This window comes from Patella vulgata, chromosome 7 (assembly GCF_932274485.2).
Source record: "Patella vulgata chromosome 7, xgPatVulg1.2, whole genome shotgun sequence".
NCBI lineage: Eukaryota > Metazoa > Mollusca > Gastropoda > Patellidae > Patella > Patella vulgata.
This window is the reverse complement of record NC_065885.2, coordinates 67704823-67718918: the sequence shown is the minus strand read 5'-3', so window position 1 is coordinate 67718918 and position 14096 is coordinate 67704823. Positions and strand designations below refer to the sequence as shown.

At 38.9% G+C, this 14096-nt stretch overlaps 1 protein-coding gene across 1 annotated transcript in view; it reads right to left on the bottom strand.

The window, feature by feature from the left end:
• Positions 1–13839, bottom strand: part of LOC126827852 (E3 ubiquitin-protein ligase RNF123) — a 36648-nt gene extending 22809 nt beyond the window's left edge. The window contains exons 1-11 of the mRNA XM_050557421.2: positions 13829–13839; positions 12610–12709; positions 11174–11235; positions 10286–10360; positions 8903–9029; positions 5141–5242; positions 4201–4275; positions 3595–3707; positions 3333–3416; positions 2315–2422; positions 1263–1440 (exon numbers count right to left, since the gene is read on the bottom strand). Of these exons, the coding sequence (XP_050413378.2) occupies positions 1263–1440; positions 2315–2422; positions 3333–3416; positions 3595–3707; positions 4201–4275; positions 5141–5242; positions 8903–9029; positions 10286–10360; positions 11174–11212 (901 nt within the window). The 5' untranslated portion in view covers positions 11213–11235; positions 12610–12709; positions 13829–13839. The remainder of the gene's footprint in view (positions 1–1262; positions 1441–2314; positions 2423–3332; positions 3417–3594; positions 3708–4200; positions 4276–5140; positions 5243–8902; positions 9030–10285; positions 10361–11173; positions 11236–12609; positions 12710–13828) is intronic.
• Between the last annotated feature and the right edge of the window lie 257 nt (positions 13840–14096).

The following is a 14096-nucleotide window of genomic DNA, read 5'->3' as shown; positions in this document are numbered from 1 at the left end:
TTTTTTCGTTCAAGCGTTCACAAGATTCAACAATGTGAAACAAGGGCCATAACTCTAGATGTAATTAACGGAAATTTGCTGAAACGCAATAGGCTTGTTCGTATTACTAATTTAAACGATACCTATAAATTTCGGACAGCGCTGTTTCTGCCTACTTTTTATCAAATCCCAACTGTCAAGGGTTATTTAATATGCAGGCCAACATGTCACGGTACCTTGGTTTATCGTCGCATCCAAACGATGAGATGCTGTACCATGCCGTCATCACGGACAAGCGAAAAACAGACTGGAGAGAGAGAAATGGGGTTTAACGTCCACTCGACACAGACTAGGTCATTTTAGGACTAACACATGGTTCAATTTTATTTCAATAATTCGCTTGCACGTAGGGGTCTTTAGCAGGGGGAGGAAACCAGAGGACCCTGAGAATACCTAAGAGGTTGGACAGGCGACCCTACTCCTTGTCACGTACAACCGGGGAATCGACAAAGGCGACAGTTGGCTCAATGACAGACTTTATGATACAGCACGCACGTGCTAATCATTCGGCCATGCAACCTCCCCATGGAAATGAAATGGGGTTTAACATCCTACTTTACCGCACTGACTCGGCTAATCAAGACGGACATACACCATATAGTATGTTACGAGGGACATCTTGCGCTATGGCCTACTTTTATATCGAGTTCCAACTGCCAAGGGTTCTTTTACGTGCACGCCAATGTGTACACGGGACCTTGGTTTTCCATCCACGAGATTGGACAGGCGACCCTACCACTTGTCATGTTCAAACGGGGAAATTGAAACCACTTCACTTGAATCAATAACAGACCTTCTGATTTCACGCACACAGGTTATACCATTAGACACCCAACTCCCCGACAGCAGATGTTTGTACTCACCTGGGGGAGTCACAGTGGCTCAGTGAGTAGGACATCGACTTGCTAACCTGGATGTCCCTTGGCATTAGCCAAGAAAGTTCATCAGGATTTCCTGCGTGGTTCCCCCCTTGTCGGTGGTGTAGGACAGAGGACCATACAAAGACAGCTGTCTAGTCATTTGGATGGTACGAAAACCGAGGTCCCGGAACACATTGGCATGAACATAAACTGTTTCCTTTACAGTTAGAAGAGTAAGCCATAGCCCTGCTGTCTGGGCAAAGTTTCCCTCATAGCACTGTATGGCGCGTATGCTCGTCTTCATTAACCCATTTGGAATAGAACAGTAGGTCGTTAAACCCCATTTTATTTGTTTATACTGACCTGGCAGTGATTCGAAGGGTGTAGTTGGGTGAATATAATTCTTCAGGGCATTATAAGCATTAACACATGTTTCTATATAAAACTCCGGCATAAATTGAAGTAATCTACGAAAATGGGACGCTTTCTCTATCGTCTTTAAAACAACATTTAATATCCAACAAACATCTTCTTGTTTGGGCTGAAAATAACACAGACAAAATTTATCCAAAAAGTCATTGGATGTGAATAGACTAAAGTCATCAACAGTAATAGTCACCAAAAATAAAATCTTAGTAAATCATTTTAAAGTGGAGCTAATGTATTATATAAAGAAGAATATTGTAATTAAGTTGTTCACTCAAATAACTCGATACAAACTAGGTCATTTCGGGACTAACATATGGTTCAATTTTATTTCAATAATTGGTTTGAATCTAGACTCAAATAACTTGATACAAACTAGGTAATTTTGGGAATAACATATGGTTCAATTTTAATTCAATAATTGGTTTGAATCTAGAGGTCTTTATATAATTAGTAGTGGGAGGAAGCCGGAGGACCCAGAGAAAACCCATGAGGTTTGACAGGTGACTCTACTCCTTGTCAAGTACAAGTTGGGAATTTAAGCCACGCCACTTGATTCAATCACAGACCTTATGATCTATAGCCAATGCATTAAACCATTCAGCCACGCACCTCCAAAACCCTCGAAATGATGGAATTGCGATCGAGAGAGAGAGAAATTGGATTTAACGTCCACTCGACACAAACTAGGTCATTTCGGGACTAACATACAATTTAATTATATTTTTTAATAATTCGCTTGCGCGTATGGGTCTTTAGCAGTGGGAGGAAACCGGAGGACCCGGAGAAAGCCACGAGGTTGGACAGGCGACCCTACTCCTTGTCACGTACAACCGGGGATTCGAAACCACGCCAGTTGACTCAATGACAGGTCTTATGATAAAGCACGCACGTGCTAACCATTCGGCCATCCACCCCCCCGGAATTGCGATCGAAAGACACAGGACTGGGATCTACATATTAAGCAGTGACAGAATTAAACCAACTACCTTAGAATATATAACAGCCAACACCCATCCCATCTGTCTGGCTTGTTCTGTTATTTTCTCTAGAAAAACTTCTTTAGCTTTTAATAAATCATCTCGAACATCCTTCATCTAAAATAAAACATATTAAATCAGAATATGAATGAATGAATGAATGAATGAATGAATGAATGAATGAATGAATGAATGAATGAATGAATCAATCAATCAATCAATCGCCAGTGGAATGACCATTTACTCAACTCTATTTAAATCATCTCTACATTACAATATATATTGGATTGAGTGAGTGAGTAAATGAATGAATGAATGAATGAATGGTGACAGGATTGAAGTGGACACTGTATTATTTCAGGATTAAAATCTACATTTTTATTTCAATGATTTGTTTGTGAGCAGAAGTGAGAAAAAAACATTATCCAGAAAACGAAAGAATTTTAAAAAACATTTTTCATGGAGTAGATTCTTTTGTGGGGACAAGAATATTCCATTTTTTTAGGTCATTTCGGGACTAACACATGGTGCAATTCTTCTATTTCAATAATGTGTTTGGACATTGGGGTCTTTATCAGTGGGAGGAAACTGGAGAAAACCCACAAGGTTGAACAGGCGACCCTATTCCTTGTCATGTACAACCGGGGAATCGAGAGAGAGAGAAATGGGGTTTTACCTCCACCTAACACAAACTAGGTAATTTCGGGACTAACACATGGTTCAATTTTATTTCAATAATTCGCTTGCGCTTAGGGATCTTTAGCAGTGGGAGGAAACCGGAGGACCTGGAGAAAACCCATGAGGTTGGACAGGTGATCCTACTCCTTGTCACGTACAACCGGGATTCGAAACCACGGCAGTTGACTCAATGACAGGCCTAATGATACAGCACGCACACGCTAACCATTCGGCCATCCAGTCCCCCTCCGGGGAATCGAATTGACAGATCTAATGATCTAAAGAGTAAGTGTAGATCCTACGGCCAGCCAACCCCCCCCCCCACAAGAGATGAAAGAATATAATTTACCTCTTCAGGACATTTGTTATATTTTTCTTCCGTATCTTGTAAAGCTAACACAAAGTCCTTCATATTATCTCTTAATGCACACATCTACAATATAAATACAGCTAATATTATAGAGACCCAATAAAAACACAATGTCTTGCATAGTAATGCACACATCTACAATATAAATACAACTATTATTATAGATACCCAATAAAAACACAATATCTCCTATAGTATAAATAATATCATACTGACTCAATAATTATATTATATAACTAACCTTTCCTAGCTGTTTATGTGCTGTACTATGGTATAATATAACTAAACCATCTAATAAATCTATCAGAGAATTACCACTTGGTAACTCGGTATCAGGATATTCCTCACCGGGTGCTGAAAAAAACAAAGCATATTACACTGTAACTGGGGTATCATTTAATCATGTGTATCTGTGTATCTAGCACTAATTTCTTTCACATTCATTTAATATCAAATCTTTGTTTAAAAACTAGTAAAAATTATTTAAAATCACCCAAAATCATCTGATCTGTGCTTGTGTCCAGTTTAAAACTGAGAATTCAATTTTGATAATGAGTGTCCAATTTACAAGTGTTTAATTTCTCACTCACTGTTAGAAAATAAACAACCCAATTAATTATTGATGTATAATGATTTATGTTTGGACAGTGGTCAGGAATTAAATACACAAGCTTAAATGATACCTGGGTTACAGTTTTTATGTATTCATAAATTTCAGTCCACGTAAAATCATATATTTTTATTTTGTTATGATTTGACACAAGCTAGACCAATTAGACATCACGTCCACTTGTACAGTACAATGATTAGGTTTTCTCTATTTGTATACAAGAAAATAATAACTTACTCTGTGGAACGGTTTTAACTTTAATATCTTTACCATCATCATAAACAACGAGACCTTGAGCTTTATTCACCTCACCTGTATACACAAACATTCATAGGTTTTAATTCACAGAGGGGTGGAGAATAATTCACAGCAGGGTGGAATATAATTGACAGAGGGGTGGAGAATAATTGACAGAGGGGTGGAGAATAATTCACAGCAGAATGGAGAATAGTTCACAGAGGGATGGAGAATAGTTCACAGAGGGATGGAGAATAATTCACAGAGGAGTGGAAAATAGTTCACAGAGGGGTGGAGAATAATTCACAGAGGGGTGGAAAATAGTTCACAGAGGGGTGGGGAATAATTCACAGAGGGGTGGAGAATAATGCAGAGGGGTGGAGAATAATTGAGAGCGGGGTGGGGAATAATACACAGTGGGGTGGAGAATAATTCACAGAGGGGTGGAGAATAGTTCACAGAGGGGTGGAGAATAATTGAGAGCGGGGTGGAGAATAATACACAGTGGGGTGGAGAATAATTCACAGAGGGGTGGAGAATAATTCACAGAGGGGTGGAGAATAGTTCACAGAGGGGTGGAGAATAGTTCACAGAGGGGTGGAGAATAGTTCACAAAGAGATGGACAATAGTAGTGGAATGATCTAATATGTGCCCTTTAACCCATAAGGTCACAGGGTAATGGCAATTGGTAATAGAATGGAATCATTACATTTTTGTAAGTAATGGAAGATTTCAAAAGTAATGAGTAATGGAAATGTTATTAATTACATTCCAAAATTCATGTAATGGTCAATTGCATTTTAATTACTTTTCAATTACATTTTATGGCACATATAAATATTTCCTATATGACAAATTTAATAACACTAGAGAAGTAGAGTCTGTGTCAATACACAAAATAATATTATAAAACAATTGATTATAATAAAGAATGCATACCGCCCAACGTTCTGTTTAAATGAGACATTAAACCTCCACATCTTTGAAAATCAAAATAATCACGACTATCAGACCAGAACTCCTGAACTGGCATAAACGCATCTAGAAAATAAAACATTCATTGTCTCATCTAATGTTTAAAATGAAATGAAATGGGGTTTAACGTCCTACTGTTCTGCTCCTAACCTGGGCTAATGAAGATGGGCATATGCCATACAGTGTGCTATGAGGGAAATTTTGCCCGGGCAGCGGTGCTACGGCCTATCCTTATATTGAATTCCAACTGCAGAGGGATCTTTTACGTGCACATCAATGTGTACACAGAACCTCGGTTTTTCGTCCCATCTGAACGACTAGACAGCTGTCCTTGTCAGTCCCTGCATCACTGACAAGGGGAAAATCGGGATGAACTTTCTCAGCCAATGCAGGGATCGAACACCCGACCTCCAGGCTAGTGAGCCAACGTCTTACCCACTTAGCCACGTGATCCCCCTCTAATGTTTGAAGTATACTCAAAATAAATTTCTGGTTGTATTAGGTATTGTTTTATTAAAGCAGTGAATTGAGTGATAATGGAATTATGTTCTAGTCTTTATCGCCGGGGGTGATTGGGGGATAATGGAATTATGTTCTAGTCCTTATCGCCGGGGGTGATTGAGTGATAATGGAATTATGTTATAGTCTTTTATCGCCGGGGGTGATTGAGTGATAATGGAATTATGTTCTAGTCTTTATCGCCGGGGGTGATTGGGGATAATGGAATTATGTTCTAGTCCTTATCGCCGGGGGTGATTGAGTGATAATGGAATTATGTTATAGTCTTTTATCGCCGGGGGTGATTGGGGATAATGGAATTATGTTATAGTCTTTTATCGCCGGGGGTGATTGGGGATAATGGAATTATGTTATAGTCTTTATCGCCGGGGGTGATTGGGGGATAATGGAATTATGTTACAGTCTTTTATCGCCGGGGGTGATTGGGGATAATGGAATTATGTTATAGTCTTTTATCGCCGGGGGTGATTGGGGATAATGGAATTATGTTATAGTCTTTATCGCCGGGGGTGATTGGGGGATAATGGAATTATGTTACAGTCTTTTATCGCCGGGGGTGATTGGGGATAATGGAATTATGTTATAGTCTTAATCGCCGGGGGTGATTTGGGGATAATGGAATTATGTTATAGTCTTTATCGCCGGGGGTGATTGGGGGATAATGGAATTATGTTATAGTCTTTATCGCCGGGGGTGATTGGGGGATAATGGAATTATGTTATAGTCTTTTATCGCCGGGGGTGATTGAGTGATAATGGAATTATGTTCTAGTCTTTATCGCCGGGGGTGATTGGGGATGATGGAATTATGTTCTAGTCCTTATCGCCGGGGGTGATTGAGTGATAATGGAATTATGTTATAGTCTTTTATCGCCGGGGGTGATTGGGGATAATGGAATTATGTTATAGTCTTTTATCGCCGGGGGTGATTGGGGATAATGGAATTATGTTATAGTCTTTATCGCCGGGGGTGATTGGGGGATAATGGAATTATGTTACAGTCTTTTATCGCCGGGGGTGATTGGGGATAATGGAATTATGTTATAGTCTTTTATCGCCGGGGGTGATTGGGGATAATGGAATTATGTTATAGTCTTTATCGCCGGGGGTGATTGGGGGATAATGGAATTATGTTACAGTCTTTTATCGCCGGGGGTGATTGGGGATAATGGAATTATGTTATAGTCTTAATCGCCGGGGGTGATTTGGGGATAATGGAATTATGTTATAGTCTTTATCGCCGGGGGTGATTGGGGGATAATGGAATTATGTTATAGTCTTTATCGCCTGGGGTGATTGGGGGATAATGGAATTATGTTATAGTTTTTATCGCCGGAGCCACGGTGGCTCTGTGAGTAAGACGCTTTCTTGCTGATCTGGAGGTCTTGGCCTAGAAAGTCCCTCAAGATTTTCTAGAGTGACTTCCCATGTCAGTGGCGTAGGACGGAGAGTCTGACAAGGACAGCTGTAGTTTGGATGGAACAACGAGATCATGTTTACACATTGGTGTCCACGTAAAAGAACCCTTGGAGTTTGGAATTCGATTTAAGAGTAGGCCGTAGTGCTTCTGTCAAGGTAAAATTTCCCTCATAGCACACTGTATGACGTGTGCCCATCTTCATTATACTAGTCGGAGCAGAAAAGTAGGACGTTAAACCCCATTTCATGTCTTTTATCACCTAAACAAGAACAACTTGTCAATGACATCATCACAGCCATTTTGGAATTGTTACGTCATATCAAAATTAGAAGTTTTATGTTTCTTGTAACCATAGACTTTTTTAAAAAGTGCCACGTCACTCCAAGAACAAGATTACCAGGGCTGTCGGTAATTTTTCACAGTTGATTAGCAGCACTGCTAATCAAAAAGTCCAATTTTGCCAAATTTGATTAGCAAATTTAAAAATTGATTAGCAGTTTTTCAGTTTCAACATAAAACACCTAAATAACAAGATATTACTTTAGCTCATAATAAATATGATTAGATTCCATTCTTACTATTCTTAGATTTTTTTAGCACTGCCACAAGTACTTGTGACAGTTTGTGAATGTGATGTAGACATTTAGTTAGGTCTTATGTCTGAAGCCAATTCTTAACAGTGACTTCCGAAGCCGCAATCATTTTAATTGTTATTTTTTGTTACGTTAGAAATCTTCGTTAGAAAACAATTTCGTCTGCTTTTTATCGTGTATTGCTATTTTTGTTAAATCGGGCGCACTTCGATTAACTAGACACACACGATATTTTACGGGAATTTTTACTTTGATTTATCATTTTACAATACGTTAACATATATTTATTTTTTTATATTTTATTTACAATACGTGGGGGATACACTGGATTTATTTCTTTCAAAATGAATATGATATAATTACTTGATGTCTCGCAACGTGAGTGGTACTACTTGATTCCCAAATCCGGTTTAATACTCCCTATTCATAGAGTTATGTCCCTGTATTATATAATACCATATAATGAATTGTGTCTGGGTAGTTCGAGTAGAAAATGTCACTCGGAGAATTCAGTTTTGTTTATAAAATTTTATTCAATATTTTATACACGTTGAAAGTGTTCAGAAAGCCTTCTAGTCTTCAAATGTGGATTATCCTTGTGTTAATATCCAAAATGACAGGCATATTAATGATTCGCAGTTACTGCGAATCAAAAACTTTAGATTTTAATTTTTGATTAGCAACGGACAAAATATGTATCGCAAATTGCGCTGCGATACTGGTTGTCGGCAGCCTTGAAGATTACCAATGTATGAATGTTTTTCTGTATCGTTGATTGGAACATTAAAAATCAGCACCAATATAAAAATGTTAAAAAAAAATTCGAACATGTAAGCATTTTTGAGTGTGTTTTCGCTGGTTACATGGTAACAATCCCATTACATTTGAATTAAATCGATTTTTTCACCAGCGCCAACGAACAAGCGCCATGTGCGAAAACGGGCACATGGAACACATGGTTTTGTGATAGGTTTGTTAAAGGAATAAAATAGGGTTTAGCATCCTATTGTTCTGCATCAACGGGGCTAAAGAGGACGGGGGGGGGGGGGGGGGCAATCAATGAAGACCAGTGGGGGGTGGGGGGGGCTAGGTCTGTTAAATCAATCAATGAAGACCAGGGGGATGGGTCTGTTAAATCAATCAATGAAGACCAGTGGGGGATAGGTCTGTTAAGTCAATTAATGAAGAGACTCACCTTTACTTAAAACAAATCTACATGGATCTTCCAGTCGAAAATTATCCCAATAATATCTGACAGCTTGAACTAAACGGTGGAAAAAACATAAACTAACAGGCAGTGGGCATGAATGAGTCTGATGTACCTGAAGACAAAATACAAAAACTCTAGATGTAATTAACATAAATTATTGAAATTAAATAGGATTCTTCATCTCACTGATGTAAACAACATATATCAAATTCAAAACATTGGATGATAAATGTAGTCTGTAGAGTGTTCACAAGAAATTGTGGACGACAGAGGGACAGTGGCGACGGCAATATACGGCTACATTTCCATGTGGGCGTATAAAAATATTTATTTTTGGAACCTAATTATAATTTACTAGTGTAGCCGCCAACCCTGAACAGACCACCTTTGCTCGGGGGTCATAACTCCGAAACCGGAAGTGGTAGACTAACGCCACCTTGCCTATGTTACTCCCCGGTCCGAGCTTCCCCTATACCCGAAATTTCAGACTCGGGGCAGACCTAATGTAGCCGCCAACCCCGAACAGACCTGCTTCGCTCGGGGGTCATAACTCCGAAACCGGAAGTGGTAGACTAACGCCACCTGGCCTATGTTACTCCCCGGTCCGAGCTACTCCTATAACCCAAATTTCAGACTCGGGGCAGACCTAGTGTAGCTGCCAACCCCGAACAGACCGGCTTCGCTCGGGGGTCATAACTCCGAAACCGGAAGTGGTAGACTAACGCCACATGGCCTATGTTACTCCCCGGTCCGAGCTTCCCCTATACCCCAAATTTCAGACTCGGGGCAGACCTAGTGCAGCCGCCAACAGGATACCCGGCTTCGCTCGGGGGTTATAACTCCGAAACCGGAAGTGGTAGACTAACGCCACCTGGCCTATGTTACTCCCCGGTCCGAGCTACCCCTATACCCCAAATTTCAGACTCGGGGCTGACCTAGTGTAGCCGCCAACCCCGAACAGACAGACAGACAGACAGACAAACGATAGTCACAAATATATATATAGATTTGCTAACATATACCTATACATGGACGTGGACACACAAACAATGGCCTGTCAAAATTTGTTCAATGTTCTGTTTGCCATTGGTTAGTCATTCCCAACATTATTATTAGACACTATCTAGTGAGTCATTCTATAAGTTGTTCTGTTTATTATGTCGGGAATTCCCATGTTAACCAGACAGTCTCAAATGAGTCATTCTATTAGCGGTTTTGTTTATTATGTCAGGAATTCTCAGGTTAATCAGACAGTTATTCTGTTGGGTATTCCCAAGTTAATCTAGTGAGTCATTATGTCGAGCATAGCCAAGTTAATCATTTCCTTAATATCAGTTTAAAAATTTAGTGACAAGTTGCCACACTTACTCTCCCAAGTCCACTGTTTTCTCTCAAGAAAGCTCGAAATTTTTCTAAAAATATTACTCTTGAAGTTTCATTTTTCTGGAAAGAAAAGAGGCATATAAAAGATATATCAGAAACAATTCAACGACATGCCATTATATCAATAATTTGCTTGCGCGTAGGGCTCTTTAGCAGTGGGAGGAAACCGGAGGACCCTGAGAAAACCCAGAAGGTTAGACAGGTGGGGTTTAACATCCACTCAACACAAACTAGGTCATTTCGTGACCAACATATGATTCAATTTTATTTCAATAATTCGCTTGTGCATAGGGTTTTTTAGCAGTGGGAGGAAATTGGAGGGTCCAGAGAAAACCCATGTGTTGGACAGGCGACCCTACTCCTTGTCATGTACAACCAGGGTATCAAAACCACGAAACACCCCACCTAATTCAACCCCCCTACCAACAAGGGGATGATCCAGAGATCACAGGTCTATAGAATATGGCTGTACACCAACTTGATTAAAATACAGATCTATATTTCGTTTTGTTTTTTTATACTTTCGATGGCCTACACTACCTGAAGATCTGATCAGTCGTACTGGAAGGTTGCGATAGGGGTCGTACGGGCGGCTTTTGACCCTATAAAGTCTGACATTGATTAATCAATCAGCGTTGTCGTTTCTATTGGTTTACCCACAGTTCCGTGCATGGCACATCAAGACGTCACCGTAACACAGACCGTTTCATTGGCTAATCCCTCACACCATCCAGAACATGTCAATCATAAGAACTCTTCAAGATCCTAGTGTAGTAAAGACAAGTAACAGGAAATTTTGAACCATAAAAAAACAAAACGAAATAGGGTCTGTGTTTTAATCTGTGTATCGAGGTATAGAATATTTATAATTACCTCCATTAAATCATTATGAATCAATAAAACTTTTAACATTTCTACTTGGATTTCTTCAATTTCTGTAATAAAAAAAAAAAATTATATTTCTGTTATTACATTATTAATCACAAATGAGTATAATTAAAATACCAACTACAAAAAGAACATGATTATTATTATTACAGTAGAACGTGCTCGGGCGTGCACTCCTAATCAGCGAACACTTGCTTCAACGAGCACCAAAAAATCCCCCCCCGAGCGATTTTTTAAGTAATTTAACCCCTACTAAACACGCACCTGTTCAACACCTGCAACGGGCATCTATATTAGCCCCATATCATGCTATTTCATTCATTGAGCGGGCACATCATAGTGAATCTCGGAGAATCACGTTCTCGCTTGAGCGAACGAGACTGAAATGTCACTAATCTTGACACGATTTACTCGCTTGGCTTGAACTAACTATCACTAATTAACAAGTTTACTCACACCCCAAGCTGATAATTTTAACCATTAATCAATATTCTATTCATATCCAAGCCAATGATGATATATAAGAAAGAGTCTGAATTGATAAGACATTGTTTTTCATTATGTCTAATATTACTACGCCTCATAAAGTTCTTACATCTATTCGAAAAGTTTTGACACTTGAAGAACGTGTTAAAGTGATACAGTTATCAAATGAAAGTAAAAGTGGTCGCGTAATCGCTAAAATAGTTGGGGTGGGAAATACTCAAACTCACAGCATTTTGAAAAGAAAGGCAGAAATTTTAGACGATTTTGAAAATAATTCATCACCTCACAATCACAAGAAGCGCACAAAAAGGTTGACAGGTAATGAAGACATTAACGATGTCTTTATTTTTTGTGGTAGGGGTTGGGGCAATATTGGATACCTCTAGTCAAGGAGCACCTCCATTAAGCAAGCATTTTTAAATTTCCATTGGGTGCTTGCTTAATACAAGTTCTACTGTACTTTATTGTCTAAGACATAACAAGATGGCAGTGTGAAATTAATAGAAAACTAAGTAGATGGACTTTCAAGTTGTTTTTACTGTGTATGTTGAATAAAACCCGGGAGACAATCTAGCGTTGATTTTGTTTTCTTAATTAAATAATCAATCTGAGTACGTATTAGCAAGGATTAAGTCGTGAGAAATTTGATATTTAAGCGAAAAATGCAAATGATGCATCTTTACTTTAAGTTTTTAAACTGTAGACCAGGGAGCGTATAAACTACAGACCAGCTGTATCTACCAGGTCTTCTACTTTAAATATTCACTGTTAGTCATTTTTGATAACGCTTGGAAACTTTGCAAATTGAATCCATAATTCATGTTTATGGTAAATTTGTGTGTCTACTCCACTTTACACACAAATACATTGGTAATTTTTTATATCCAGTGGTCATGACCAGCTTATACGGCCAACCTGGTACCCATGGTGCCTACCTTCAATTTGTTTTCTAAGTTGATCACAAGATGCAAAATATTTCTTCTGTTTCGATAATTCTTCTGGACTGTTTTTCTCTTTAGGTAGAATATCTTCATCCTGAAAACAATGGGGTTCAATAGAAATATTTCTATATTATTTTAATATAAGAGATGAAATTGGTTATTAAAACACGAATATCATATTGAAGTCTTCAGATGGATTGAACGCACATTGCAGGCTCCTATTTATACTGTTCCTCTACTTGCTGTGGTCACAAATTAGCGGGGTGCAGAACAAAAATAGGGTTTATTGGGTTTAACATCCTACTTTCCTGCGTGAACCAGGAGAAGAAAGATGGGCATACGTCATGCAGTGTACTATGAGGGACATTTTGGCCGAACAACTGCGCTACAGACCACTCTTATTTTGAATTCCAACTGTTAGGCGATATATATCTCTTTTCCTAGTCAAAGAGAGAGGGAGAGAGAAATGGGGTTTAACGTCCACCCAACACAAACCAGGTCATTTCGGGACTATCATATGGTTTAATTATATTTTTTAATAATTCGCTTGCGCGTATGGGTCTTTAGCAGTGGGAGGAAACCGGAGGACCTGGAGAAAACCCACGGGGTTGGACAGGCGACCATACTCCTGGTTACGTACAACCGGGGAATCAAAACCACACCAGCTGACTCAATGACAGTCCTTATGATACACTGCACACGTGCTAACCATTCAGCCATCCAACCCCCCCACCTTAGTCAGACAAGCTGTCCTGCACCAATCTGGGCCCAGTTTCACGAAATTTTAACTAAAGATAAAATCCAAATTTAGTAGATACTTCAGTTTTGATTGGCTAAGAACTAAAATCAATCTAATATTATCCAATCAAATTACTAAAATTTGGATTTCATCTTAGTTAAAATTTCGTGAAACAGGCCCCAGGACTGAAATCAGCCAATACTGTAATTAATCCTGTGACATCCTTTTTATTGAGTCAGCATTTAACTCACTGAACTACCTGAGTATTATATCAATTATACACCAATATAGACGTAGTCCAAACAACTTGTGTCAAAATTTACATAGGTAAGTTTGTAGAAATGGCTATCCAGACAATTGGGGCTATCAGGAATTTTAAGGACTTATAACTAACTATATGGAAACTAAATGTTTATATTTGTAAGAAAAGGTATAACTGAGATTCCAACAGATGTTCAGGTCAAATATTCTTACCTTAGATTGATTAGCCCATCTAATTACAGGTATCCTTACCTTAGATTGATTAGCCCACCATGCTACAGGTATTCTTACCTTAGATTGATTAGCCCACCAAGCTACAGGTATTCTTACCTTAGATTGATTAGCCCATCAAGCTACAGGTATTCTTACCTTAGATTGATTAGCCCACCAAGCTACAGGTATTCTTACCTTAGATTGATTAGCCCACCTAATTACAGGTATTCTTACCTTTGATTGATTAGCCCACCAAGTTACAGGTATC